The sequence below is a fragment of the Microcebus murinus genome, chromosome 23 (assembly GCF_040939455.1).
Source record: "Microcebus murinus isolate Inina chromosome 23, M.murinus_Inina_mat1.0, whole genome shotgun sequence".
Classification (NCBI taxonomy): Eukaryota; Metazoa; Chordata; class Mammalia; order Primates; family Cheirogaleidae; genus Microcebus; species Microcebus murinus.
In genome coordinates this window covers 19,824,126-19,851,936 of record NC_134126.1, presented here as the reverse complement: position 1 = coordinate 19,851,936, position 27,811 = coordinate 19,824,126, and the positions used below count along the sequence as shown (strand labels likewise).

At 38.3% G+C, this 27,811-nt stretch overlaps 1 protein-coding gene across 9 annotated transcripts in view; it reads right to left on the bottom strand.

The window, feature by feature from the left end:
- Positions 1-27,811, bottom strand: part of ESRRG (estrogen related receptor gamma) — a 594,335-nt gene that overhangs the window by 130,159 nt on the left and 436,365 nt on the right. For all 9 annotated transcript variants that reach the window (XM_012745582.3, XM_012745576.3, XM_075997052.1 and 6 more), the window contains one exon: positions 19,832-19,948. In XM_012745582.3, coding sequence (XP_012601036.1) covers positions 19,832-19,948 — 117 coding nt within the window. The remainder of the gene's footprint in view (positions 1-19,831; positions 19,949-27,811) is intronic.

Here is a 27,811-nt window from a genome sequence, read left to right as displayed (position 1 = left end):
AATAGCCCCAAACAATAACAATCTGGTAAAGATTATGGTATTGGTTAAAAGGGTAGATAAACCTAATTACAGCTATTGACGACAAATTACTGCTACTCCGATCTCTAACAGAAGGTATTAGCCAGCACTTTACTGGTCAGCAGTAAACCACCAATGGACAGAGAAATTCATGCCATAGATCTGCATAGGATTACATAGATCATTTTTTTTTTTTTCCTGTTCAGCTGAGTATCTCTGAGGCATGAAGCTTCAGGCATGAGTTAGAGGGATAAGCATCCAAATGTACAAGCTTCAGGTTATCTTGGATGAATGAGATTTTATTTCCAACTCCTAGCTACTATAGGGTCAAAGGTAGAACTGCCAATGAGAATTAAAGATCCCTTTAATTAGATAACAGTATTCAAAGACTTGTAAATTCCCAAGAAGCCACTTTGCAAAGCAAGAGTTACAGTGTTCTCCTGGGGGAAAAGATGGGCATCGGGTTTTTTTTGTTTTTTTTTCCAGCTATGCACCACTAAAAGAGAATTTTTTAAAAGAACAAAATTGTAAGTAATTCAGAATGCCTCCAGACTTTACAATTCTCCCTAGAGAAAAAACTCAAACAATTTGAAGTCTTCACAAACTGCATCCAAATCCTTTTTCTAACTTCATTAAGCTCCAGTACTTAAAAATCGTTCATAGCAAGTACTTTAATTAGAGACGAGCCAGCGTGGAATAGCTGGACAGGCAGCACGTCCGCCTAGTAAGCAGACTGCCGGGGGTGGGGGCAGGGGAGGGGACGGAGGGCTCTGACTCACTGATGTCACTGGTAAAGGGACAAGGTGGAGTGTTGATACATTTCCTCCTTCCCCCCTCCATAAATGGGAGCCTGTGGGTTGGTGGGCTACAGAGAAAGATTCAAACATCATTCTGGCCTCATCAGTATTCTGGCAGTTCACCATCGTATACACAGAAAAAGAACAGAAAGTGTGTTAAAGAAAGCAGGTTTTAAGAGGAACAGAGAACTAAGTCATGTCTACTATGTGGCCCTATTTTTTCCCTTTTTGTTCCCCCCTCCTTCTCTCTCAACCCTCCTCTTCTCTCTATTTGCTTTCCCTCTTCCCGTCTCTACACCAACCCTTCAAGCCCCATACTTTGAGACTGAAACCATCACCAGCCACGAGAACTAGACCAGGCACAAAACCAGCAGCTAAGTGTAAAGGTGCCACACAGAAATCTGAGATGCTGCCATTTATTTGATGTTCTGGAATGAATCCAAGGGCGGAAAGGTGGCAGGGGAAGGGGAAGGAGTGGAGAATAGAGAACGAGTCCTGTGCATGAGTAATTTTTACTTGCTATATGCCTGGCTGCAGTAATGTCTTTGGGGCAGAGCTTGAGGAGGCCAGTAAAGAACTCACAGGTTCTAAGCTGCCCGCAACCCGAGTTGCTCAGAGACTTGAAAACAACAACAAATTGTTTTCAAGGGACAGCATGACTGCTAAATATTCTAGGTGGAGGTGAAAAGCCCTTTCTTCACCAATGAGTTATATTTTATGCTGAGATGGTGGCACTGAATGAAATTGTACCATGTGCACAAGTGACTGCAGATGCCACAAATTACACCTCGGGGAAAGTTAGCAATGTCCAGATGAGAAGTGATTCCGTGGATTCAAGGTCATTTCTTTCTGGTCCATGACAGACTCTCTTGCTGTCTCCCCACAATCCACAGAGGGGTCTCTGTTCTTCTGGCAGGTTTTGCTGACCCTGCCTGTCACCTCCAGATCTCCTGCACACAGGAGAGGGTCTTGGGCCGGAGTCACACAGAGCATTATCGTGCACCTTTGCCCCTAGTGAGTCATGAAGAACAAACAACGCGGAGACAACCAGGCCTGCTGTGAACACAGCACTCGGTCATTTTGGAGGGAAAAAAAATATTCCAGGAAGATGACATTTGAGACCAAGCAGAACGGATTCATCTTTGGCGTACCCAGGCAAGGTTCAAAACATTTGGGCAAGAAAAATAATAGCAATGATAACAGCTGATATTTAGTGAGGGCTTATACCACATTTGTTAGACATTGTGCCAAGCATCTGAAAATACATTCTCTTATTTAATCCTCACCCCAAACTCTGTAAGATAGGAATGATTGTCCGTATTTCAAAAATGAGGAAACTGAGGGTAGAGACATTGAGAAACTTGCCAGTAATTGGCAACTTAACAGCCATTCAGGGATGTCTATTAGCAAACTCTATGATCTTAATACGCCATGCAGAATGATGTGCTTATAATACAATTCCAAATATATTAATCTTAAAATATAATAAACCCGTGACTTTGTAAGATACTACACTACCTACTGGAATTTTGCAAAGTGCAAAGAAATGAATGGTTCTAATGTTTCCCTCCGTTTCTCTCAGCCTTGAGTTCACTTAAGATATCTAGCCTTGATGAAAAAAATGAAAGTAAAAATAAAGAAAAAGAATAAGACACAAGTGCCTTAGCCCTGCACGTTAGAAGACTTTTTATCAGTTTTCTCTCTCACTGTGATTGAAAGGAGACAGCAGCAAGACCCTGCAACTAACCTCTGCTTCCCCGGCACATTAGCTGTTTTCCGATGTGCAAATGACTCTGGTCTCCCAGGACTGTTTAAGAGTTCAGCTGACTACAGCACTGTCTCCTTTTGGGTTTCCAGTTAAAAATCAATGCATTAACTGAGGCTGCTAGTTAGATTCTGTAACTGCAAGTAAAGTAAGAAAGGTGAGGAAGGGAAGAATTCCCAGCTTTATAGGCTTGGAAACTTTCAGAGAGGCCAGCTCCTGAGTGGCATTAAAATAGAAATAGAATTACTTGGCAAAGCTGGGGGATTTTGTTCTTTCCTACCTTAACAAAACTTTTGATAGATTTTTCTCTGCTGGAGCACATAACCAAATAGCTAAAGATTTGCAAGATAACCAGGAGATTCTCTAACATTTCTTAGGCACACAGTGTTTGAGGCGAACTTCTGTTCCTTGTACTGTGTCGCCACTGGGGAAGCTTTATTTTTCTGGACTATCCTCTCCAGATCCTAATTAATGACTTCTGGGGAGACCTCCAGACATACACAGAATCGTTGAGAAATACATTTGTTCACAGACCACAAATTGGGACCTGTTGACTGCAGAGCATGCTACAAACAGAAAATGAAATCATCAAACAACAACCTGGACATCCTCTGGGGGACAGATGCCGGGTACTGGCACACTCTCTTCCGCTAAACAATAGACTATCATGGTCTGCACAGAATAGGTGCTGTTAGGAAATGTGAGTAGCTCAAACATTATTCAAAACATTTCTAAGAAAAAGAAGAAATACTCTGCACAGAAATGCTAAGAAATAATATTCTGGACCTGCAGAGAACAACATTTATAGAAATCAAAAAAAATGTTCTTGCTGTTGCCTAGCCTTCCTGTTTTCGAATGTCTACAACAAAGAATGATTCTGGAGTTTGTAACAGCTCTGGCACCAAAACCAGTCCCCGAAATAAAGGTCTCTCTGCTCGCAAAAGGAAGTAATAGAAGAGAACAGCAGCTTCCATGTGACTTAAATAATATTTCACCTTTTGACACTCTGGTAAGAGAAGAACCAAAAGACTTTATTATAAATATCAGTACAGTGTATGGGCTTCAGAGTCAGAGAATTTCAGATTGAATCCTGGCTTTACCATTAGCTACATGTCTGATCTTGGCCAAGTTATTTATATGAGTTCTTTAAAATAAGTCTTAGTTGTTACTTTATTTATATTCACTTACATGTCAAATGTCTATGAAGAAGATAGATGAAAACCAATGTAATTCCTCATCTTTTTTTTTTTGCTTTTTCCTTTCTTGGGGGGGCTACCAATTGCTGTATTTTCAGGTTAGTCAATATTAATTCAATAAAACAAAACTGCTGAAATACAATTCTGTCATGAAAATATGCATATAAAGAAAAATGTATTAGCAATTCACATATGCATTTTTCTAAAAATCATTAGTTATGAAAAAATTACTCCTATACCCAAGTTATAAAAATATAATTGAAAGCATCCTAAAATGGACTTTATAAAGGAAAAAAATCACAGCCTCAGTGAGACCCTATCTCAAAAAAATAAAAAAAAATAAGGCAATCAGTTATATTTTAGTGAGCATCTACTATGTGATCATTATTATACTAGGTGTCTTGAGAGACTAAAATAAAAACACTCATCATTCCTTTTCTCAAGTTGTTTATGTTTTGCTCCATGAGACATACTAAGTGGAGAATGGAATATGAAACATTATTAGTAATATATACTTTCTGAATGCTTTGGTTGACCAGGCACTGCACTAAGAATATTGCATATATTACTTTATTTGTGCCTCCAAACGGTCCTCTGAGGTATGCATAATGACAAGCTCCGTTTCCCAGATAAGACTTAAAAGGTAAAGAATCTTGCTTGAGATGGTGCAGCTAGTAAGTAGGGAAGTGTGGAGTGCACCCCAATTCTACCTCTGCACTGCCCACTATGGCAGCCACCAGGCACATGGGGGCTATTTGATTTAACTTAAATTAAGTAAAATTAAACATTGAATTCTTACGTGGCATTAGACACATTTCAAGGGCTCAATCAATAGTCACAGACTCCACTGGACCCAGACTCCACGCTCTTTATCTTTACCCTCTGTCCCTTCTGTGGGAAACGAAGTTAAAATGCTAAACTGTACGACGCAGAACATAAATGCTGGTAAAATTCAGAACATCTGAGAAACATCTACGTAATTTTAAGTAATCAGGCTTACGAAGGATCATAAACTCCACAGGGACAGAGACTCATTTGTCATGTTCACTTTTAATCCTTGGCCCTTAAAGTGAGTGATACGGAGCCATCTCTGGAAAGGCACTTGGTTGAATGGGTGAAATCAAGGATGGATGAATGTAAGTTTGGAGATGGACTTATGAATGTGTATTATTTGGATTGATAGGTAGATAGAAAGCAGCTCCTGGGAGGGATGACCTTATCCCAACTCCAGATGTTGTAGAGAACATGTGTATTTCTGGGGTAGCACACAGAAATATTTACACAGATCAACCCATAAGGCAAGAATCCACTTTCCTTCCAGATACTTCCAAATTACACATGAATTGATAATAACCTAAGACTGGCTGAGGTCAGAATAATTGCCATTTAATTGGCTTCAAATATACTAATGATTATGATAATGTTGATACCGAATAGCTTAATAGGCCCAGAGACAAATGTCTAAGAGAGCAGACAGGTGAATTCATGGGAGGTGGGGATAGTGAGGGGCTCATTGTGGGGGAGGTAAGTTTGGGAGTCACCAAATGGTAACTCAGTAGAGTGGTGAAGAAATTTGGCTTTTAGAGGAAACTTTTCGAACAAAAAAAAGTTTTTTTAAAACGTGGGGGAAGACATGTAGGGGAGGAAGTCATATGTGCTCCAAAAGTTCTGTGTGAGGGAGAAGCTTAGTTGGGGGATATTAATTGGAGAATCCAGGGAGAAGCCACCAAGTAAGGGCTCTGGTGACCTCTATGACAACACTTATCCTACCTGCAGACTGCGAGATGAGCCAGGCAACATGGACTTAACTTCCTAAGGGGGCCACATGCTGGCTTGGGCTGAGACACAAAAGTAGAAATTAGTAGAGAAACCAGGTCTAGGTAGAAACATATATTAAGTTAAACTGGGTAATATTAATGACCTCTTTTTTTACACATTCTACTCCTTAAATTTCCCACATCCCCAAGATACATAAAAACAGTAGTAAAAGAATACAGGTATATTAAAATTATGATTAAGCAGAGCATGTAGAAAAAAACTAAATAGATAAAAATGTTAATACTTGAGAAAAATAGGGAAGGAATTGTGATCCCAGATACAATCCTTTGAGAAACAGGTTAACCAAAGGGCAACTGCCGAGACACCCTCCCTTTGGGTTTTGCTATCGGTCCCATTTCATCGCAGATAGTCATCTATGTGAGATCTGCAGAGAAGAGTATCTTACAATTGGAGCTTTTAAAATAGGAGAAACCCTAACACTCCTGTCAAAGGTCTCTGTAATGCTTCCTGCTTCCAAAACCATTTCCATATTACTCTCTTTTAATGGCGCGATTCATATTCATGTCGACTTTAAAAAGCATTGAAGCTGAAGTAAGGCAAAAACAAATTTAGGTTGTGGATAATCCGCTGAAATCCATCACACCCGAGGGTCAGTTATCATTGTGCCCGGGCTGTGCAGTCTACTTGAGGACAGCTGAGCGGGAGAGCGGCAGGTCCTGATATTTGTTCTAGAAGCCACAAAGCCACACTGGCTCTCAAAAAGCACAATCTGCCATTCACGTAAGTCTAGTTTGCCAGGAAGCCCAAGGATGGACTCCCCACTAGTACCATCATCAGGCTCGGGGAATTTGGCCAGCACCAGGCTCCTCAGACTTCTGCCAGCTAATTGGCTTTGGGGAAGCCGCTGACCTACTCTCCACTGAGTGGCTTTTGTGAACCTGGAACCCAGCCTGCTTCTCATCATTGATCAACCTTGGCCAAGCCAGCTGGCTTGTTCCTTTGCAGACAGCTTGCCTTAGGGGAGCTGGTTGGTGGCTCCTCAACCTACTAAACAAGAGAGAGAGAGGGAGAGACAGACACAAACTACAGAGCAATCTCTCAAGAAATGGCCAGTGTTCACTTTCAGTTGGGGACTCAGGGATGAACAAAATCATATCTGAGACCTGATATGATATAGAGGGAGTAGAACTCTGCGTAGCCTTAACAAGTAAGGGAACTAACAAGTTAGGACTGGGGCCCAAATGAAATATTAATAAAACCATGAAGCAAGCTTCATTAAATGGGCCTCATTTGAATGCATACCAGAATTCCTTTACATCACGTTTAAGCACACGATGTCATAAACACCAATGCCACATTGATGTACGTATGCGTTGGTGGCAAGGAACAAAAATCTGTTGTCTGGAGGCTGGTGGGAAAAAACTCCATGCCGAACACAGTCCCTTAGAGCACCGGCCTCCCCGGCTGCCCCCTCGCCATTTCTCATGCTGTCACTGGACTTCCAGTGCCTGAGCAAATGTTGAAGCAGGTTTCCCCCGCTTGGGGCTAAATCCACTGGGGATTTTTTATAATTCAAAAAGAACAGAAATTCATAACGCATTAGACAAATGGCTGGCTTCCTATTTCAAGTTCACAAATGGAAATGACAAATGAGAACAATCAAATAAATGATTAACTTTTAATAGTATTCCAATTAAATCAGGAGGAAGGGAGCTAAAAGAAGCTGTTTCCTATGATGTCAGTCTTTCTCTCTGTCCTAACACAAATGCAGGGAGGGTAGATTTATTCAATTGAAAGAATTCTCAGTGCTGCGATTGGTTAGTTCATGTGAGAGACTCTATCTACCTCATTACTAAAGTAACTGTGATTCTCTTAAAAAAAACATATGTAAATATGAAATTGGTTCCCAGAAGCAAGTATGCAGGGAGTATGTGATAGTCTTCTAAGAGCCACGTGGATTAGATGCAGAATCATGCACAAATCTTTAAAACATTAGTACTTCAGTTTTCCCCATTTATAAAACAGATGGGATTATAATACCCTGGTGGCAGACAATGGCCACATCCTCAAAACAACTGAGGCAGACGGTGCTCAAAGTCAGTGAACCAAGTTCATTCCTCTCTACGACTTACAAGGAATGGGACTGTGAAGTTCATTTTCTAAAAACTGAGCCAGAGAATAAAACTACGCCATGAGGCAAAATTTTTCTCTATGCTCCAATTTGGATTTCAGTAAGATGTCATCCACAGTTTCACAAAAACACAGACCCCTAAATAGGGTTCCCAGGAATGGAACAGCTTGAGTGTTACTGATGTTTATTCACATCGTTTATAACTGTTAAGTTATTCCAAAGTTTATGTTGGGATGTCAAGAATCTCAGAGTGGGAAGTCACCATAAAAGCTATTCTAGTCTAATCCTCACATGATACTTGAACTTGTTCCCTACAACATTGCTCACAGTGCTGGGAAACTCACTGCCTCCCAGCACAGTTCATTCTATTTCTGGACAGTAAGTGAAGAACTCAAAGAACTGAACTTAGCCCTGATTCCCAAAAAAGGGGGGCATGGGGAGGGCTACTTAAATAATCTTTTAAGAGCTCAGTATCTCATAATACCCATTGCCTCTGAAGAATCCCAAGCTAAGTATACACCTGCATATGCCTAAAGTTTCCAAAGAAAAACTATATTAAACAAACACAGAGGACAAGCAGGAAAGTCAAAATACCTGCTCCAGCATCCAGATTCCCTCATATACTGTAAGAACTTTGGCAAGTAACATAATCTCTCTAAGCTTCCCCTTCCTCTGTGAAATGGGGAAATACCTACCACTGAGATTCATTGTAAAGATTAGCAAAAAGTAAAAATCCAACTAAAGCACATGGCAAATAGCCTAATGCATATTAAGCTCTCAAGAATGTGTGTTATTAGTCTTGCTTTCAAAAATCTTTACCACTCATTTTGAAACTCAATGTTCAAGTTTCATACCAACAAAATATGAGGAAAAAAAAATCACCATCTGATAACGCAGTATCTATACATGAAGTAACTTTTTGTGTTACCTTAAGAACATTCCCAAAAGGCTTAATGTCAAGACAAAGCTCATAAAGAAGGTGGCTCCTTGCTATTGCTTATACTATAACTTGGGAGTTTTGTTTAATACTCTGCATTAATGAGAGAGCTTCTTAGGATAATATTACAACAGCGAGTGCAAGAAACACCAGAGAGGTCAATGCAGTTCTATTAACTGTCATCTAACACAGAAATATTTTCCTTGAATACCATTAAAGCTTTCTCCTTTCCTTTGTTCTGCTTTTTGAAGGCAGTAGGAGCCCAAATTTCCCTACCAATAATTTCTGTTTTCTACTTGGCAGCATAATGATATTAGACTTGAGGAAAAAAAAAATCACCTTGGCAATGTCTTCTTCAGAGGCTTTTACAAAAAATATTTTGTTAGGATAAATTATACCAAGCAGGCTCTTTAACTAAGCAAAAACAAATCCACTTATTACTAACTGACCTGAGTAGCTTTATATTTTTTAAAGAGAATCTACCTGGAAAACGTTACACTCTTTAAATGAACATTTTATTAAAATGGAAAATATGAAACAGAAGGGTAATTAGACAAGTAAGTTGCTCTTTGCTATTCCTGCTGATAGGGTAAACTCAGAAGACTCTCAGAGTCCCCACTGCCATATATAAATCAAGACTCAAGCTGTGGTTGCAGCAAAACAGTTCTGGGAGAATTTTTCTTGATATCCCGGGCGCTTAGGACAATGGATTGTAGAGATGAAGTGGTAGCTAAATGAATAAATGTATAATCTATGCTCTCTCATGTGTGTGTGTGTGTGTGTGTGTGTGTGTGTGTGCGTGTGTGTGTGTGTGTACACCCCACACCCCAACACACACAAACAAAATTGTCATTTCTAAACTAGAAGATGGGGATAGGAAATCTACTCTACGGACTGTGATGAGATAGCTTAGAATAAATAGGGCCTCTGAACAAAGACTTCCCTAATGTGAAAGAAGAGAAGTTCCTACACCACCTCCATGTTCCTATTATTGTCCCACTCAAAGATTTCCTAAACATAAGTTACTATAGTATCTTCAGGGAAAAGAAAAAAATAAGAGAGGTGAATTTTTTTTTCAGTTACACAAAATAAAAACAAAAGATTAAAAAGTAAATAAACATCTCCTAAACATTAGATCAGTCCTATTAATAAATCCACGAGTCAGAGTAAAAGATGAAGGCCTTCCATTCCACAGAGACTGGCAATTCGTGATGGATTTTAAATGATTTTGTCAATCTAAAGGATTTAAGATGGGCAGAGATGGCATGATCCTTTTATTTAGGTTATTAAGTATGGAATGTCTGTTTTTTTTAAGTACTAAGTCTGACAGTTGATATCTCTGACATTTTTCACTTTGATATTTCTTGTTTATTATTAGTGTGAAGGTATATCCTGGGTCTTTCAAATGCATGGTTTGGCTTATGATTATCATAATTTTTTAAAGCAATTCTTGTGAAACCACGGATGAGTCAAAAATCCGACTTATTTTTGAATACGAGTTCCGTCATGGAACCAATGCAGCGCAGACAGCTTGAAAAATCAACAAAGGGTTTGGGAAGGATGTAGCTAATAAACTCACAGCATGTCAATAGTTTGAGAAGTTCTGCTCTGGTGATTTGAATCTTGAAAATGAGCCACATGGGTGACCTGAGACCCACGTGGATAATGATAATCTGAAAGCCGTAGTGGAAGCGAATCCATCTCACCCTACAAGAGAATTAGCGGTAAGGTTTGATGTCACTATTCCAACAATATTGGACCATTTGAAACAAATCAGCAAGGTGAGGAAGCTGGATAGATGGCTTCCCCATGAATTAAATGAGTGTCAGAAGAATATCTCAAAGCTTGCTTTTCTTTGCTGTCACGACATAAAGGTGAAACATTTCTACACTGTATTGTTACACGTGATGAAAAACAGGTTGACAATTGCAAGCCTTCGGCATAATGGTTGGACAAAGATGGAGTGCCAAAACACAGTTCAAAACCGAACAGTCATCAAAAAAAAGCTGCTGGTGTCTGTCTGGTGGTCCAGCACTGGTATTATCCACTACAGCTTCATGAGACCTGGTCAATCGACTACAGTGGATGTCTACCGCAACCAATCAGATGAAATGATGAGGATGATTGCAATCAAGCAGCCGAGGTTGGTCAAGACAGACAGACGGATCCTCTTGCAAGACAACACTTGACTACATGTCACACAAACAGTGGTGCTCACACTACAGAGACTGGACTTGGAAACTCTCTGTCATCCACTGCAGTCACCAGACCTTGTACCTACTGACTACCACTTCTTCCAAGCTTTGGACCACTTGTTGCAAGGAAAAATATTCAATTCTCAATAAGCTGTGGAAAGGACCTTTTGTGACTTCACAGCCACTCGCTCTGCAGGCTTCTTAGCTGCTGGCATCCACAAGCTACCTTTAAGATGGCAAAACTGTGTCGATAGTTTAGGCGCATACTTTGATTAATTGTACTGCTTCTTGAGATACAAGATTTGAAATTGGACATTTCATATGTAATGACCTACATGAGATACAATGTCTCCAATCTTGCCATTCTGACCTCCACAGGCCCTGATACCCATTACCTTCTCAAACTCAGAATCTGTCCAATACTCTACCCTGTTCATTTATCCCATAAAGATTTTTCCTGGACCTATCTCCATCATTACCCTTGTGTTCAGCAGCCCCATCAAACTCTGGTTGAGAAGCCTGGTTTTCTCAGACCAGAATCCTAAGAATGTCACTTAAATACATCTCTTAGGCTCAACTCTCCCTTCTTAGACTTAAAAATTCTGCTGCTTTCCTGAGACTTCTGGGATTCTTTTCCATTTCTTCCACCACCAAATGAATACTACAGGCCACTGCTGGCCTGCTGAGCTGTGGTGATGGCACTCAGGCCAAGTCACGGGCAGAATTGAAGCTCAGGAAATTTGTGGGAGAAAAAAAAAATTGTGAAGTAGGACAGATCCTTTATTTGGCCAAGGCTGCAACATAGCTTGACAAAGATACAGGATGAGCCTGGGAATAAGACGTACTTGACGTTTAATCCCATTCCCTCTTCATCGGCAGTGGGACCTTGGGCAAGTCACTGAAACTCTCTGGACCTCAGGTTCCTTATCTAATGAATGAGAATCTAACACCCAGGGTCCCATTTTTCTATACTGGATGGAGTCTTAATGTGCTAATTCCCTGCACCTTTTCCATATGAAAAGTGACTTATTCCAAATGCTGATTTCCAACCTCTGCTTTTACTTTATCCTGAATGTGAGGACTCACAATTCTACTATATTGTTTACATTGCCTACTAGAATCTTCATGCTTGTATTTTTTTAGACTGTTAGAAAGTGGGAAAAAATATGCATTCATAACATTGAGCACCTCTGTAATTGAAAAATACTTTAAAGAAGTCAAATCAGCTATTTGGGAGGCTGAGGTGGGAGGATCCCTTGAGTCCAGGAGTTTGAAGCTGCAGTAAACTATGATTATGCCACTGCACTACTGCCTAGGTAACGGAGCAAGACCCTGTATCTAAAAGATAAATTAATTAATTAAAAAGAGATCAAATCAAATATGAAAATCAAAAAGGATATCCAAAAACATGTAACTATTTTATTTGTTTTAATGACTTACTTTTTCCTCCAGAGGAAGTAATTAGAAGGCATTTAAAATTATATAAGCTTACTCTTCTCCTCTATTACTGTCAATAGAGGAGACAGTTTTGTTTTAAAACGTAACAACAGAACTTCAAATAAAATCTGACTAGTAGCAATCACAACAATCTATGATGAAATTTCAGAGGCCCACAGAAATAAAACTATACTGATTGCACTTCAATATATTGACAAGAGATGTTAGGAAATGTGAAGAAATACAGAGAAAAAGATTTTCAAACACAGGAAAAAAATACACAATCAATACTTCAGTTCCTAAGTATTTAAATACCATTTAATTGCTCTACTATTCCAGCAACTACCAGGTCTGTTAACTTTGAAAAAGTAACGTACTTCCTCCTCTTCCAGAAAGATGAAAAGCACCAGAAGAATTTTCAGGTAAGACAAAATTTACAAAAACAGCATAATTCATTATGCATAGCTATCAAGTCATAGTTCCTATTGTAGTTTCTGTCTCATCAATACTGTCATCATGATTATAGGTATCTTCATGTCATACCTGGTATAATGTTTTATAGGCATATCATTTTTAATAAAATTTGTATAATTTAAGAAAAGAAGGGATAAGAAAGAATATAATCTAACTGCTCCTCTGAATGTACAGAAGTGGAAGCTTTTAGAGTTGAATGGATTTGCCAAAATCACAGTGTCTGGTAGTGGAGAAATTAGAATAAAAATGAAAAGCATAATATTTTGCCAGACACTTATGAGAAGCTTAATTATATTTCTTGAGGTTTACTAAAATTTATTTCCATTTTGTGATTCCCCCCCCCACTATATTCTTATATTAAAATTTCCTTAGTAAAACGAAATGTTCCTGAACAAGGGGTATATGAGAAACTTCTATACCTTCCCAGAGGAAGGCATTTTGCTATGAGCCTAAAAATATTTGAAAAAAAAAAAAAGTCTTTAAAAACCAAAACAGAAAAGAAAACCCACAAAAATTCAAGGTTCATTCTTATATTTTTTTCTTGCACAGTTTAAAATATGTGCCACTTGTCCATTTTCTTCAGTGAAATTTTAGCCTCCTCATCTCTCCTCCACTTCCTTTTTCTTTCTAGACAAAGGAGAAAGTTCTCCCTTCTTAAGTTAAACCAGTAATTAAAAGCATTCAGCATTCTTTACCTCTAACGCTATTACTGAAAACTACTTGGGTTGAAGTCCCTTTTTCCTTTTTATATTGTTGTCTCTCCTTGCTTGACCTAAGGTGGCATATTGATGACTAAATTTCCTCATGTAATTTCTGAGCAAATTTTCATTTATTGATGTGCTTTTTTTTTTTTTTTTTTTTTTGAGACAGAGTCTCACTCTGTTGCCTGGGCTAGAGTGCCATGGCATCAGCCTAGCTCACAGCAACCTCAAACTCCTGGGCTTAAGCAATTCTCCTGTCTCAGCCTTCCAAGTAGCTGGGACTACAGGCATGTGCCACCATGACTAGCTAATTTTTTTCCTACATATTTTTAGTTGTCCAGCTAATTTCTTTCTATTTTTAGTACTAAAGGGTCTCCCTCTTGCTCAGGCTGGTCTCCAACTCCTGACCTCAAGCGATCCTCCCACCTTGGCCTCCCAGAGTGCTAGGATTAAAACAGGCATGAGCCAACACGCCTGGCCACTTTCTTTCTTTCTTTTTTTTTTTTTTGTAATAGAGTTTCAGTTACTGTACAATTGATGTGCTTCTATGAAGTTTGGAAAGCACCCCTAAGGCCATCAATATTGCCAAAGGGTAACAAATTTTACATGAACTTGGGTTAATCTAGTTAGTCAAGCTCACAGTATTTCCTGCTAACCATGGCCATACCCTCTGTCTCTGGTTAGATCTCTTGGTCTTCCCAGGAATCTCAGAAGCTAAGTTCTATCTTCAGTCTCATATTTACAAATGAATAGACTGAAGCAAGTTAAGTCTTAGAGAAGTTCTATAACTTGCTCCAGGTCTAAGAGGTAGAAAATACAGGGCTTAAGTTTATAGCATGCAGGCTGGCCTGGCTGGAATATATAATGTTGTGCATAAATGTGAGTCTTTTGCTCACCTCCAAGAGTATAAAAAGGTACTTGAGTTGCCAAGGTGAAACTCATTGTGCCAATAAACATCAAAATACCCTTCAATCCTTTGATCAGTGAATTCTATACCTAAATAAAACAATTATTGCTTTCATAAAATGTCTCTGTTTGCTACTGACAGAGAGCAAACTGAACCAGCTTGTCCTGCACTAGCCTTTAAATAACCAAGGAGAGAGATCAAAATAAAAATAAATCTTGACCAGATTTATAGGTACACCTTGATTAGTTCTTGTTTTCCCCTTCAAATAAGCAATACCTGCAAAAAATGAAAAGGGAATGTTGAGACCAGATATCATGTAATAGATGGGTTTTCTCTGACATACAGTATGGTATAATGCCGAAAAAATAATGCTGGCCCATCATTTCTGATGCTCACCAGCTAAGCAGAGCAGAGAGAAAGACAAAGGGGATTTTTCAGGATGCTGAATGGTACCAACACTTGGATTTGAGCAAATTATCATTTGTTGAACTGTACTTCTCGAAGTTGTGTTATGGTGTAGCATTTTGTTACCTTCTCGAAAGACAACCGTTTTATTGCCTCCACCCCTAACAATTTTTTGATTCAAAAATTCTAATGTTAAAAATCAAATGTGGGGGGGGGGAAAGGGCATTTATTGAAACCTTAAAATTTGTACCTCCATAATATGCCAAAATAAAAAATAAATAAATAAAATAAAATGTGGTTTATTCAGATATAATTCAGTTTCTGGCTAATGAAAAAGCATATCCTATAAGAATTTAAATATGCACAATGCACTACAACTGCAAACTGTATACCCACGAAGCCATCTCTTCCCTTCCCCACTCTCCCCACTCTCACCAACATATCTTCTCAAAGTGAAATGTCTCAATTAGTGGAAATGCCAGTCAATAAAGCTAAAGAATTATTTTCTTAAAAGAGTAAAATTCTCATTTTTCTCTAAACTATCTCTTTAATGAAAACCTCTTCATTTCCCTCGGGCAACACTTTATCTACCATGGGTTTGGCTAGCTGAATAAAAAATACCTGTTAAAGGAAAGACGGTTCCCATCAAAAGCTGCTGAAATCTGATTTCATTTCAGATTCTAGAACTAATGCTGTTTTTTGTTTAAATAGATTTGGTCTGTCAATTTCCAGACCCGCTGCGCCATCAGCCTGTATGGACTGCTGTGGTCAACACGGGGGTTGTAGCAGCAAATTTTATTATGGACTGGTAATTGAATTGAACAGGTTTACATTTGAATAGATTTACTGCATCATGATCTCTGACATACTGCATGGGACTGAAATCCCTCTCCATCCATAAAGATACATTTAAGACGGTATCATTCTCTCCAGGCTCAGAAAGCAAGTCTTGAGCCAAGGAGACGGCCCAACATAATTGTGCATTTATATGCAGGGTGTAATGCAATATTTTACTGCATTTTTTTTTAAGTATACAAGAAAAAGAATATTCCATATTTACTCACAACCATCCCATCCTTTCTATTTTTGGGGGAATGGTGCTTTAGAGAACTGATATTTTGCCATCAAAGTGGGCATTAGGAAGTAAAGGAAAATAAATTATTATTTGAGTATATCAGCAACAGAGGCAATTCCCTTGAAAACAGATCCTCTAAAGGCTTGATAACAGCAACTGAAGAAGTGTGAATTATAGATAAGCACCTTCCCACTTGCTATCACCAACAATGTTTAATTAAACACAGTTCACACCTCTTCATTCACTCTTACACCCTTCAGGACTGCTCTTGGTAGAAACCACAATGGGAAAAATTATTCAAGGGAAAAAAGTTTTTCTTCTTCCTCCTTAAACCTGGAAGGGCAAACAGTTGAACAAATTATAGTAGTAATAAAAATCAAACTAATGAAAAAATTATTGTTGTATCTCCATGTTCTTTAGTTTTGAAAATAAAATCTTAATATAGGACAATACAAAGTGTTCATTAGAATATTTTTTAAAAATTGATTTGCTTTTTGAAAATAACGATTCCTCAATTTTCCAGGTTTAAAACCACTCTTTATTGAGCCTTTTTAAATGAGAGCATAAGTTGAGTTTGAGTCTGTACAGCCCAATTAAGTGGCAATATTAAATATAATTAAGCCCTCAAATTGACTGTCAACCCCTTATCATTACACTCTGAAATATGTTTTGTTTGTTACTCTGCTATAGAGTTTAAGGCAATGACTAAGAAAAAGTATTCCACCTCTTAAAAGTAAGCTACCACCATCAACCTTAACTAGAAGAAATCTTTTTGTCTTGTGGGTTGGGGTGGTGGTTGTTGGGTTTTTATTTATATGTTTTCCGCTAAGCAAAATTATTCTTTTGGCAACATCATATATGTTTTCTCTAGCAGGAACAATCATATCTTTATTTATCATTGTTGTAGCATCAGAGCCTAGAACAGTGCCCGGCCCATGGGAGGACTTTAATAAATATTTAGTCAATGGATTATAAATGTAAAACAGGTTAACTATGAAAAATCCTAACAGTGCCAAAGGCTGTATGGTAAAAAGTACCCCATCCTCATCTTTATTCACCAGTGTGACACTGTCACCAATCTTTAGGTATCCTTTCTTCCACTTCTCCATGCATGTATCATCAGTGTGTATCTACTTTCTACCATTCTTTCTTCTTTCCATCTCTGTGTGTGCATATATGTACACCCACACTATTAATGTATATTCAATTTATATACATATATATGTATATAAATTGACTCATACTGCTAGAAAACTTGCTTTTTTTTTTTTTTTTTTTTTTTGAGACAGAGTCTTGCTTTGTTGCCCAGGCTAGAGTGAGTGCCGTGGCATCAGCCTAGCTCACAGCAACCTCAAACTCCTGGGCTCAAGCAATCCTTCTGCCTCAGCCTCCCGAGTAGCTGGGACCACAGGCATGCGCCACCATGCCCGGCTAATTTTTTCTATATATATAGAAAAAATTTTTTCTATATATATAGAAAAAATCTATATATATAGAAAAAATTTCTATATATATATAGCCACTGTGCCTGGCCGAAAACTTGCTTTTTATATACATTTTTATTTGGCAATGTATCTTGGTCATCTTTTCATAAAGCTTTATTATATGCTTTTTTATTTATAGCTCCTTCTCAAGAGCAAAGACTAGGAGAAGAATTTGAGAGGGTCTTCTTTGTTCCCAATGGACAAGTAAAAGACACAGAAATACAGCATGAATTCCATGGATCTGAATATAATCTGATCCTCTCATCTTCTTGTAACATTTTGTTCATAGCAAAAATCCTGGAATACGAATGAGGAAAGGCCGGGCGCGGTGGCTCACGCCTGTAATCCTAGCACTCTGGGAGGCCGAGGCAGGCGGATTGCTCAAGGTCAGGAGTTCGAAACCAGCCTGAGCAAGAGCGAGACCCTGTCTCTACTATAAATAGAAAGAGATTAATTGGCCAACTAATATATATAGAAAAAATTAGCCGGGCATGGTGGCGCATGCCTGTAGTCCCAGCTACTCGGGAGGCTGAGGCAGAAGGATCGCTTGAGCCCAGGAGTTGGAGGTTGCTGTGAGCTAGGCTGACGCCACGGCACTCACTCTAGCCTGGGCAACAAGTGAGACTCTGTCTCAAAAAAAAAAAGAAAAAAAAAAAAAGAATGAGGAAAAATGATGAGACCCGGTAATGCCACACACCCATTGAAACCGTGGCTCATTCTTGGCGAATTAGACTTAGAAGTTAAAAAATAGGATATCTGCAGCAGTGACAACAAAATATACAAACTAACAGGGCTAGCCTCAGGAGCAAAGCATATTTCTATGATGTGACAAATGCTACACATTTAAATATTTAATCTAATTTTCTACCTAATTTTGATAACCGCCTTTTTGTTACTTTATAAAACAGTATTTATTTTAAACTCTGATGTATTTTCTGAGAAGGAAACAAAAATCTAAATATACTATGTAAAATGCACATTTGCAAAAACACACATGTACAGAGATACATGCATTTCTTAGTTTAAAAAAACTAAAACCAAAGGAAAGAACAATTTTTCTATATCTCCAAGCTGAAATGTTAGTTTCACTAGAAATGCTGAAATATACAAATGTTTTAGGACTTTTGACATGTGTGGAATAGTTGAGTGACACCTAGAGTGGATGGGTTCAGTTCCCTGGCTCCACCAGTTACTAACTGGGTGAGCTTAAGCAATTTGTTTAGCACAGAACACACGTTCATTGTTATTATTTTATGGTTGTTGTTATCCCCCTACTGAAAGCAAATGGAAAGCAATTTTAATATCATATTGCAGACTCTTTATAATAGAAAATACGTCTGAAAGATAAGGTCGGAAAAGAATAAAGAGTGCTTTAATTTTAAAAAATTAATTAAAAAAAAACACACCAAACTAAAACTCCCTGTGAACCAAGTAATGAGAAGAAAAACAAAAAGTCAATGATAGTAGCCTCTTCGTTTGTCTTCATCCTTTACCTCCTGCAAATTGTAAAGATAAAAAGACCAGAACTGTCAAGCATACCTGATAGATTTAGCTGCACATCAGATGTGTCCTGTCTTGTCCCTTCCTGTCAACGTGAAGCAGTTAGCCACAAGGTATCAGAAAGTTCAGGTGTAAGGAAGAAGTTATTGTGCCATCAGATTCAGGGTACTTACTGTTACCCTATTGTTTTCTGGTGTAATTCTGTGTAATTCTGGTATAATTCACGTGCACAGAGGGAAGTAAAACTCAGTGGAAATCAACCAGGGGGAGAAGAGAGGCAAAAATCTACCTAATGTCTACTATGAACACTATCTGGGGTGATGGACACACCTATAGCCAGGGCTTAAGCGTTACAAAAGCGATTCGTGTAACCTAAAACATGTATGCCCCCTAAATATTTTAAAATAAGAACTAAAATAAAAATAAAATTTTGAAAGGGCAGCCACTAAGAATGAAGGACTGATAGACACCACAACATGGATGGACCTTAAAAACATTATGCTGAGAAGGCAAGCACACAAGGGCACGTATTTATATGATTCGATTTATATAAAATATTCACAATAGGCAATCTATAGAGACAGAAAGTAGATTAGTGGTTGCGAGGGGTTGGAGGAGAGGGTTGTGGGCAGCGACTGCTAATGGGTATGAAGTTTCTTTTGGGGGTGATGAGAATGTTCTAAAATTAGATAGGAGTGATGGTTCCACCCTTGTGTGCATGCTGAAAAACACTGAACTGTACACTTAAAATGATGCATTTTATGGTATGTGAATTACATTGCAATGAAGGTGTCCTTACACAGTAACAAAAATTCTGTGAGAGGCGGCTCCAATGAACATTTTGGTCCATTGGTAGGCTGATATGGAGAACTCAAAATTGAATTAAGCAATAATCAAGTGATGACGTTCATAAAGTGCTGAGACTGTATTTTAAAGATAAATAAATAATAAAACAAAACAGGTGTCATCCCCGGCCCCACTCCCCTCCACACCAAACCTAAAGCACAGGGACCCTAGCAAAGCACCTTACCTTCTTTCAGCATGCCCACTTTTAAACACTTCATGAAGCGGCAGGCTTGGCAGGATTTGCGTCTACGCTTTGTGATTTCACATTCGTTCGTGGCGGGGCAGCTATATTCTATATTGCCTAAAACACAGAGTTGGAAGAAAAGAAGCAGTCAGCTTTGCAAAACTCAGGAAATACTAGCATCCCAAAGGCAATGTCAACTCTGCTTATACTTACCGCCACCCCCCCCCCAAAAAACAAAAGTAACAGGAGATTCATGAGGAATGTCAGAAAAGTCATCAAGCTGGATCACTGTATCTGTGATCACTGATCTGCTGTAATCACTAAACACACACTTGAGCAAGGAGACATATGGCGAAGCTCTTCAGAAGATTAAGTTTAAAATTAGCCTTTAAAACATCATGCTTGGTCCACTCATGCAAAGTAACAGTTTTCCAGAATGTTAGGTTGCAAAAGAAATTTCAAAGTAGATTATGTTCATCAAAACACAAACACCAAAACCGGATTCTTGAATTGTCAATTCTGGACTTCTTTGGGTTGCTAATGCTTTCATACGTTGGGCCTATTGTCTTTCTAACTCTGAACATCATAAACCTCACTGTGAAAAATGACCGGCAGGCTAATTTTGGACTTTATGGTGATCTCTTAGAAAGGTAGGGTCAGAAATTACACAGATGTTGCGGCAACACTTACCAAAACCTTGTAACACAGTTCTATGTTTAGGAAATGCTGCTGCTGATGATGATGAAGACAGCCATTATCATCATCATCATCATCATCATCATCATCATCACCGTCGTGTTTGTTATATTATTTACATAATTAATTTCAAACACTCAAGCTCCATGATGATGTTATAAAAAAGAATTAACTACTATAAAATTATATATATTTAATATTAGACTTTGCATGATTTATGGTAGTATTACATATTTAAAATATGTAAGTATGTAACGAGAAGAAGATCCAAACTTGAAACTTTTTCAATTAGTGCCAATGGCAGTGTGTGCAATGTGCTCTGAGGCTCCCTACTGCTTTGTAAAGAAGCTGCCTTTAAAATAAAGCCTCTCTCCCCTATCAGCTCTGTCACATAGTGCTTGAAGGTCTTTCGTTACTTCCTAACCCTTTCCCCTTGTGATTAAGTGCATTAGTATCTTAATGAAAATGCATTCTGTTTATTGCCCTCTTGGGAAGGGGGGAGGTCATCACACCAAATGCATAAATTGTCATCAGAGACGGTCCGAGCATAATTGCAATTTTGCTGCTCCGTATTTGCAATACTCAGGTCCGTCCAAGTCCCCTGAAACATGTGCAGATTCTAGTAATTAGCATACAGTCTGCCAGGGACCACAGCATTGATGAAATATTTCAGAGTTAATCACACTTTGTAAACACTGATTTATATTGACTACCTTTCTCCAGACTGATGTCTCCTCATTAAATATCACATTAGTGGATTGCAGGATTGTACAAAGACTCAACTACTCAGCAACTGCTAATTCAACAGGAAGTAATGCCTAACCACTTATAACTACTGAAAATTGGTTAAGTATGCATGACTTGAAAACATAAGTCTGTGCATTATAACTTGAGATAAGCCTATCAGAATTGTTTGACTAAATTAGCATTCTAATTCAGGGCATTTATAATAATAAAAGCAACTACTTTTTAGCATGAGGTTAAATAATAAAAGTAATATTAATTATACCAGCAGAAGCATATACCATCACCTTCCTAAGAGATATCACTGATGCTATACTCAGAGAAAATCAAGGATCAGTGAAAGGAACCAGACTGGCTGGGTCATGGCCGAGAATAAAAGGATTTAGAATCTGAACTTCAGATGAACCACTCTTCACTGCAGAGTTTCTTTAACCATTTCTAGAAAATTTATTTTTCATCAAAAGAGTGTTGCTAGTAATTTTCTAAGGGTTAATTAGTATTCCACTACCAGATCCTTCCACTCCATACTGTTCTCCCTATGCTTATTTAAAAAGAAAGCCAGATCTTTGCTCTATTAGGAAAGACTGAACAATGACCAAGGTTAGAAGGATCAGATAGAAAAAATAAAATGTGTGCCAAATAGCCTTTCTTCCCTTTTTTTGTGCCTGAAAAGTCAATGTGATTATTTGTTTACTTTCCCATATTAAGGCATAAGTACACCTTTACCCACCCCTTTACCCCAATGCTAGAAACTTCTACCAGGATGACCCAGCACCACAAATACATGTTACCATCTTTCTTTTCAAACTTGTTCTACTTCCTCTTTGAAAACTGTATCCCCATCCTTCATCTCAACTTCCTTCTGACAGAAGCGTACAGCGGGCATGAGTGAGCCCACACTTGGACTAGTTAGTTAGCTCCTCTCTGGATGTTTTGCCTCCACTCTGAGCTACTTTAATCCATGCCGCATTCCACGATCGTATTCCTCTCCCTGTGATTGCTTTGATCCTGTCACTACCCTAATTTTAAAAAAATAAATAAATAATCAATGGATTGTGATGCCCTCCTGAACCAAATAAAATATTAGACTAGCAAAGTCTTCTCCCAATCTAATTCTCATCTACTTTTCCAGCAATATCACAATTCTTGCCTTACATGAACTTTCTGACGCAGCCAATTTGATTTATTCATTTTTGTGAAGTGTCCTTCAGACTTTCCTCTGAGAATGGTCTATCTTTGCCACTCTTTTCCTCTTAAAATTATTTCCAAGGCCCCATGTTCAACTCCAATTCCATTCAAATCTCTCATGAAAACTTTTCAGACTATTCTACTGCAGAAAATGATTCCTTGGTTCTCCAAGGTACTCTCAGACAGGCCATATTTTGTTATACTTTTTTTGCATGCATACTACCCATTAGATGGTAAGATACTGGAGGACAAAGGCCGTTTCTTATGCAGTATAAAAATTGTGGCAGAGCACAATTGCTCATGCCTGGGAGCACTCTGGGAGGCTGAGGCAGGAGGATCGATTGAGGTCAGGAATTTGAGGTTGCAGTGAGCTATGATCATGCCAGTACACTCAGGCAGGGTGATAGAGCAAGACTCTATCTCAATTAAAAAAAAAAAAAGTGCACCAAAAAGCATAAAAATGTACTTATAACAATTTTCTTGTTATCACAAGGAATTATTATGAATATTATTCATGATGCTGTAATGTAGCAATGTCACATGATCAAGTGAGCTGGATGTCCCATTAAGAAGCAATATTAAGAATACTAGGAAAACCATTCCACAAATAATCAAAAAGGTAGAAGAAAATTTAGTTAATTTTCCAAAACCTTGAAAAGTAGCTTTGACAAAAGCAGAAATGTGTGGGGAAATGGGAGAGATAATACAAAAGAATACAAAAACTTCCAGGGAGTAAAGTGTGAAAAGAAAAAAAAAAATCTGTAAGAGGCTTTAAAGGAAATAAAAGTACATCCTGATATGAATGGGATAAGAAAATAAAAATAACATATGAAAATAGATGGTGCTGAAAGAGTTATATGATTTCATCTTATTATAATACTTATTAATGACAAAATAGGTGCTCTCAGAATTGTAGCCACATTGGAGAAAGTATTTAGGGCTGTTTCAATAATAGTAGCTAAATCTCTGAATGACTCTTTTATGAATAAAGATTCTTAAATTTATCCAAAAAACAATTGCCACGTGAGATTTTTAGATCACGTGCATGGAAGTACTCTGGTTTCCTTTCTAACCGTTACGTTCCATAATTCTTCAATGACAAAGAGAAACGTAAAGGCAGGGAAAGTTCTAATAGTGCCTTAGAATGATTTCTTTGAGGGAGGAGCTCTGCCTTATTTTTTGCTTAATCCTCAGTGCTTATCAATGAGCCTGGAATTTTGTAGCACGGCTGGTCTGGGATAGAGAGAGATGGTTTCTGATCTGGAGAAGTCCACAGTCATAGAGAAGACAAGACTTGTAAACAAACACCAAACACAGCCTAGCGTGCGGTGCAATGGTTCAGAATGCAGCACCACCATGCACACGCCCACACAGGGTCTCCCACAAACAGAGATTATGCTTAGGAAGGTCAGCGAATTCTTCACACAGGCGCCAATGCTCGAACTATTTTGTGAAAAATAAATAAATGACTACATTGGGGGTGAACGAATCTTCTCAAAGCTATAGAAAATGCAAAAATATTTCTGTAAAAACTTCACTTATGAATGGATGGAAAACATAGTGGTCCTAAGCGTTTTCACAAACGATATCTTTTCAGCTTAAGCGTGTAGAAATTGTTTACGACGAATCAGGTCTACTTTCAAAAATGATCTGTTTCAGTAAAGTTATCATCTTGCCACATACGGAGGAGGATAACCTTTGATTTGACTAAGCAACTCTGGTTTACATCTTGGAAAACAAATCAACAACATTCTAAATAACTTAACTTGCTGGAGGAAAACCTCTCCAATTTCCATGCCCTCCCATTGAGCTGGTTCATCGTTGGTGGCCATGATCACCCACACAACAACGTCTTTGATCCACGTTTAGAGTCTACAGAGATTATGCCCTTGAAAAACCTCCTCTCGTGCTTTTTCATTCAACAAAGAAAGCATTTTATCCTAAAAATGTGCTGCCCCAAGCACCCAGGTAACAATGTTACATCTATTTTGGTAATGGTTCAAAGACATTACTCCCAGTAGACCATATGATCGCTATGGGGCACTTGTTTTCCTTCATTCAATTCACTAACAGTGGAAACTAGAGAAAAATATTTCCAATAGCAACTGTGGACACCTGGAATGACAACACAGGACAGTCATTCCGGAGGAGGCAGAAGTTATTGTTCACAGCATAGGATTCTCATTTCAGACACGGAGTTTTCTTGGATTACAGCTTGCTATTTTCTGGGACGCATTTGTTAGATGGCACCAGGGACTGAACTGGGCAGCTACTGATGACACGAGCGGAATTTTCCCGGTTTTGTCAATAGCTGGGGAAGGGCGCTCTGCGGCTAAGGGAACCAAATCAACGTGGAAGCTCTGGGTTTTTTAAAACCAGGCTGACAAGAATGATAGAGCAATTTATAATATCTCCTGGCAGCTTTTCAGAAAGTCCTGGGCTCTGATGACTTATTTCAGAGTCTTTTGTACAATTAGTTTGCAGGCAATATAATTTTCTCACTTACTGCTTAATAGAATCTTGCAGCTAGCTGGCGGATAGAATAACAGGGTGTATGTAAAACTCCAGCCTGGAGTGCCAGTGGATAATTTGTATATTCCTTTCAGTCACTTAATGGACTTTTACAGTTTGGCAGTGAAAGGGCTGAATGATGTAAATTAGCATGGCATCTCAAAATAAAAATATATGTCAAATCTTTACTCCTGATTCACAATCACTCCCACACAGTAATGATGCATTTAGATTTATGGAGTTCCTAAGAGTCGCCGCCTTTTTCACATATACAGACATCAAAGTTGTAAAGGCAATTTGAAAGCATCTATATATTTCCCTCAATTGTTTTAATTTTATTAACAGAACCAAACGGCTTGAGATGACCCAAGGGGCACTCAGAGTGGGGTTTATCCAATTGTTTTTCGACATTAAGTGATTTAAAAATAATGGGATTTGCCTTGGTACACAATTACAGACCATTGAAAACATGCAGGCAATAATCTGTAGTATTTTTGTTTTAAATGCCCTAAAACATAAAAAAAGAAATCAAGAAAACCTTCTCTTTATTGTGTACTAGTAAAGGTTTTTCCATTTTTACAGTGATACAACTTCCCTTTCTTTCCTTTTCTTTTCCTTCTTGTTTTTAATGCTCCTTTGTTTCTAGCTACCCTCTGTTTATTTCTACCTGAAAAAGAAAATAATACTATCTGTTGCTGGGATTGATATTATGGAATAATAATTTTGTTATATATCTGTCACTTTAAAAAATCATAATTACATCAATGCACGTATAAGTTAAGGGAGCTATTTTTTTTTCAAAGAATATACCCAAAATTAGACTTCAAATAATTTATGCATGGACACTAGACCTGTTCCCAAGGATTGTCCCACTTTTTGATGCTTCCTTTAGAACTGCCACCAGAGTCACTTTACAAGCCATAAAAGGAGAGGAGGGGTTGGAATATTCCTCATTTTCACTCAAAACGTGTACTGCCCTCTTCATCATGACATGATACCAAATGATTTTTTCCATTACTGAAATTTTAACTCTACCCTCAAAGGTCAAAGATCTGCCATCACTGAAACTATTTTGAGAATCTGCCTTGGACACTAAAAGAGGATCCCCAAAAATACAACAAAGAATGGCAGTGTCAGACTATTAATGGGACCATAGACCACCTGCCAAGTGTAGGTTCTGGCATACTGAGGTGGGAGGAGAGAAATGTCCCCTCAGGTTAATAGTTACAGCTGGCTCTTATCAAAGCAATTTCATACGTAGGGGTAATGCCAAAGTCTCATGTTCTCTATACCATCCTTCTAACCCCTATAAATTGAGTCAAGGAACAGGTATAGAAAAGGTCTTTTCCTATGTGATTCTTTAATGTTTTATAGGATTAAATTCTAATAATCATAAACATAGCAAATAAAAGTCATAATAGTACATTGGCAAAAACTGCTGCATTTTCAAGGTGAAGCTCAGGCTTAGTTCCCAAATGGGAATTGAGGTTGCTTTGCCTTTAAGGAAAAAAAGACTGGAAGGAAACCCACAAGCCAGCAGTCTTGTTAACCTAAGCAATGTCTAGTGACTGGAGACCACACACTCTAGTTTCATCCTATAGTGACTTGTGTCAGGGAGTCACTGAGGCTGTGGCTAGTGCCAGCAGAGACTGCCTCCCTATATGATGTATCTAACAATAATATTGTATTTCCCCATTGTATTGAATGAAAAATGGTTAGCATTTAAAAATGCTGTAAAATGGGGGAAAATCATTTTTGGCCTTGGGTTTTTTCCAGTTTAAACAAGATACATCTTACCTTTGTTTCCCCCAAATTTGTAAGCACTGCCATACCTTTATCGCTTTAATTCTACAACTATTAACTAAACACTAGGCTTTGTGAATGTTCATCTTTAAGAAAACGTGGGAAAAAATTCTTATACGCCCATTATGTGTCCATCCTTAGCTACTACCTTGCATATGGTAGAGAAAAACATCTGAAGAGGAATGAGGGGAGGGGAGGAGAAAAGAGGGACAAAGAAAATAGCAGATGTTCAAATTCCAGTTCTGCCATTTATATTAGCTGTGTGAACTTGAACCAGTTGCCATATTACCCTCAGGTTGCTAAAGTATGAGGAATAATCATATCTGTTTTGTAACGCTGTAAGAAGGACATGAAATGAAAGTATTAAAATTATATGTGTATAGTCTTGGTCCCCCTTCTAAGGAGAAAAGGGGAGAAATAGGCGAGGCGTGAGGATTTGCTTGAGGCCAGGAGTTCGAGACCAGTCTGAGCAAAAGCGAGACCCTGTCTCTACAAAAAAAATAGAAAAATTAGCTGGGTGTGGTGATGAGTGCCCGTAGACCCAGCTACTTGGGAGGCTGAGACAGGAGAATCGCTTGAGCCCAGGAGTTTGAGGTTGCAGAGCTATAACAATGCCACTACACTCTAGCCCAGGCAACAGAGCAAGACCCAATTAAAATAAAAAAAAAAAAAAAAAGAAGGAGAAACATTTTGCAATCCCATTCCCATTACATACCTTGATTCTAAAACCTTAATCAGGGATTTGGGAATATTGTAAAAACAACCTTCCTCAGATTTACACAAGGATGTGAAAATGAATATGCCATTCACTCAGGGGGAAGTTGAAAGAGGATTTTGTCTTTCCAACAATTCCAGAGAGAGTATTTAGCTATGTTTTATAGATATTGAGAAGAAAAGGAAGGCTTAGTTATTTTGTAAAGTACCAAATTGTCAAAGAAGTGAATTTGTGAGCCCTCAACCACATCTTCCCATGAACACTTCCTGTCACTACCTTGGAGCTCATAAAGTTCCTGTCGCTGGGCATAATCTGATTATAAC